Raw genomic sequence first — 3,215 nt, 5'->3', positions numbered from 1 at the left:
AAGATTACAAGGCCAATACTTGCTTCACTCAACTTCTGATTATGGCAACATTTTTGCCATTCTGTAATGTTCAGTTATGCTACAGTTTAGATCAGTTCCCTTCTGCCACCTGCAGATTACGACGACTTCCAATCCAGTGATCCAAGTCTAAAAAGTTCAGCTCATTCAGTCACAGCAACGACATTGAGTTACATACATCCATCTCTATTTGTCACCCTCAATTCATTCACGACGGTGACACTATCATTGATCTGCTCTCAAATCAGCTTACAATATTCTCCTAGAATCTCCTTGACAGACAGACCGGTGTCATACAGTATATGCTCCTAGAACCTCGCGCCGCAGCTCGCCGGCTGGCCGGGTCAGTAGGGCCGCTCCCCGACGACGTTCCCCGGCGGGTAGTAGTTGCACGTCATGAAGACGCCGCCGTCGTCGCAAACGACGCGCGCGCAGCCGACGTAGGCGGTGCGGCGCCACACGATCTGCGTGTAGTGGCCGCACTCCCGGCCCGGCGCGCACGCGTTGGCGGCGTACGAGTAGTCCACGCCCTCCGCCGCCCAGTCCTTGACGGCGTCCCCGGGCCGCCACGCGGCGCCCGCGCCGCCCCAGAAGATGTTCTCGCCCAGCGCGAACTGGCCCTCTGGGAACGAGTGCCGCAGCGCGCAGTCGCCCCGGCGCTGCGCCGCCCACGACCGCGCGTACGACTCGAGCCGCGGCGACCACGCCAGCGGCAGCTCCCAACGCGCCATCCGCACCGCGTTGTGGTAGTAGAGGAACTCCGCCGCCTCCGCCCACGCGCCCAGCCCGCCCAGCGCCGCGCCGGTGTCCCCGCCGCCGCAGCCCGCGCACCGCGCCGCGGAGGCGTTGTACTCGTGGTGGGCTGCCGGCGCCTGCGGGTGGTGGTGGGCGGACGGCGCCGGCGCCGTGGCGAGTGCTCCCCGGAGTAGCAGGCAGAGGCAGTGGATGTGGAGGCTGGAGACGAGCAGAGCGGCGAGAGGCTTCATGGTTTCTCACTTGTCTCGAGTGGTGGTCAGTGGAGGTGTGTGGGTGTGTTGTGTAGCAGAGCTGGGATTGGATGGAGCGATGGAAAATTATATGTACTGCGAGCGAGCTCACAGAGCAACAGGCGATTCGTTTGTCTTTTGCATTGGGCGCACGCCCGTGACTGCGAGAGCGGCGGCCGCGCGATAATTGCATTTCATCAACCTGGGTCGTGTCATCGTGTGTGCTACTCCAACTTGGGTCGTGCTAATGCAGGTCACCAGTCCCTCCGTCCCATAATATAGAACGTTTTTTTACACCGATGTAGTGTCCAAAAAACGTCTTACAAGGAGTACCTAGGTAGTTCTCCATCGCGCGGCGACGGCGACATGGATTCTGTCAGGGCGAAACATTCCTACGTATAGCATGTATGCAGGTCGTTGTGTAAATTTCCGTGACCGTATGCTGCTACATTCCCACGGACAGAGCTTTTATTATGGTACAGTGTTGACCGCTGGGGTCGCCATACGGCGGGTGGGTGGATCCGTGGATCAGCACTCACTACCGAATAACTGCCATGTCGCCGGCGAATGTGCTATCGTCTGTAAGATTCACACATTCACGCATTTTCTCCATGATTTCTTGTACTGGTCACATTCCGATACTGTTACCAGGACGAGGCACGCAGCTTGACCCGTGACCATGGTCGGTACCAACCGGTTTCAGGACGCTTCTCTTCCACCGTCACGAGCGCGCACCAGCGATCACAGGCCGGCATCGTAGCTGCTCCCGCCATGCCCGTGCAGCCACTGTGTGGAGGACGTGTGGTGGGTGCGCGCGGCGCGGCGTGACGTGACCAACCGCTCCGTGCATGGGGGCCTCAGGAGCTTGGCGTTCAGCGTGTACGTGTCTCCTCCGCCTGCGTTCCGGGGCCGCCGACGAATCTCGCTCGGTTGTGGTACGTGTCTTCACCGCCAGCGCTCCGGGGCCGCCGCTGGAAATGGCAGCGGTGCATGCCAACCGCCGGCTCGTTCGGTTTTGGTGAACATTTTAAGAAAGTGTTTTTTTTGGCAAACCACGGGGTACCCGCCCCTCTAATTCCAGCGTTGCTGATGCCCTTGCATGCATTGAGGCGCTGTTTTCTGCGGCGGGACTGCCTGAATAACTTGCACCTCCGATCGTCAGCGAGTTGGGAACGGGCATGCGCTCCTGGAAACTGATGCTATGGTGCTGAAGCAAGGTATGGAAGCTGAGATCTCTCATTTGTCACCCCTGTGTGTGATTTCTGAAGGCGTCAAGGCTTTTGCTAGACTGCATTTTTCTGAATTTCAAAGTCCTGTGCTGTCCATGAACATGTGATGCCACTGCTCATGCCCTTGCAGCAATGGGCAGCAAGAGGATAAACGAGTCCAGTTTTTTGTAACTGCCCTGTGCCTGGTCTTTACTGGAGAGCGATTTAGCTCTTTCCACCAGTTAAATGCAATGTTATGCATTCCAAATTCCAAAATAAATAAAAGACTATCCTAGCCTTGTCCTGTTCTTTCTTTTACTTGTATTTCATCGGCTTGGCTAGTGTGCGGCGCTTAGCCTATCATGTTAGAGTGATCTTGGTCATCCAGGCTTATGACTGTTTTGAAATGCATAGGGTAGAGACTGCTCTAACTTTTAATTTCAAAAAATATATAAAGGGCACACAGAAGAATGCAACCAAAATCCAGAATGCATGCGATGCAGTGGAGGGCCAAGTAATTGAGATATGAAGCAAATGAACCACAAGGTGTTAATACACCGAGAGATCCAGGAACTCACAGAAGCAACTCCACAGAGACTATCTAGGCATGCAACTGGACTAACAGTAGTACCGACAAATATTAGGTAGTTGTTTTTTTTAGAAGGAAATATTAGGTAGTTGTAATTCAGAGAAGTTAGCGAATTACGCACTAAATCCTACAAGTCCACTTCACAGGACATGTCAAATACAGAGCGGAAGAACCTACATACTACTATAGATGTATATTGTCAACGTTAGTGTCGGCCACATCAGCAGCCACAGGATACAAAAGCAGAAGGACATACAGCAAAGAGCCATCTCTGCATTTCTGCGTCTCAACAAACCGAAGAAAACTCCAAATACCTGCAGAACAACAAATGCCATCTGTCAAAACCAATTTATACAACTCACTCACCAAGAAGCCGATCAAGTTATATCTCATACATGTAGAGTGGAAAAAAGG

General features: G+C 54.0%; 1 protein-coding gene across 1 annotated transcript; it reads right to left on the bottom strand.

The window, feature by feature from the left end:
• On the bottom strand, window positions 1-1,092 carry LOC123141962 (pathogenesis-related protein PRB1-3-like). Its single transcript, XM_044561008.1, has one exon. It carries the CDS (start codon window positions 1,002-1,004, stop codon window positions 363-365), a length of 642 nt encoding a protein of 213 aa, XP_044416943.1. The 5' UTR covers window positions 1,005-1,092; the 3' UTR covers window positions 1-362.
• Window positions 1,093-3,215: the final 2,123 nt, after the last annotated feature.

This window comes from Triticum aestivum, chromosome 6D, assembly GCF_018294505.1.
Source record: "Triticum aestivum cultivar Chinese Spring chromosome 6D, IWGSC CS RefSeq v2.1, whole genome shotgun sequence".
Taxonomy (NCBI): domain Eukaryota; kingdom Viridiplantae; phylum Streptophyta; class Magnoliopsida; order Poales; family Poaceae; genus Triticum; species Triticum aestivum.
Note: the sequence above shows the minus strand (reverse complement) of the source record. Positions and strands in the feature narration are given on the sequence as shown.

Bases quoted from the DNA above. Each gene is read 5' to 3' on its own strand.
- LOC123141962 (XM_044561008.1), bottom strand. From the start codon at position 1,004: ATGAAGCCTCTCGCCGCTCTGCTCGTCTCCAGCCTCCACATCCACTGC.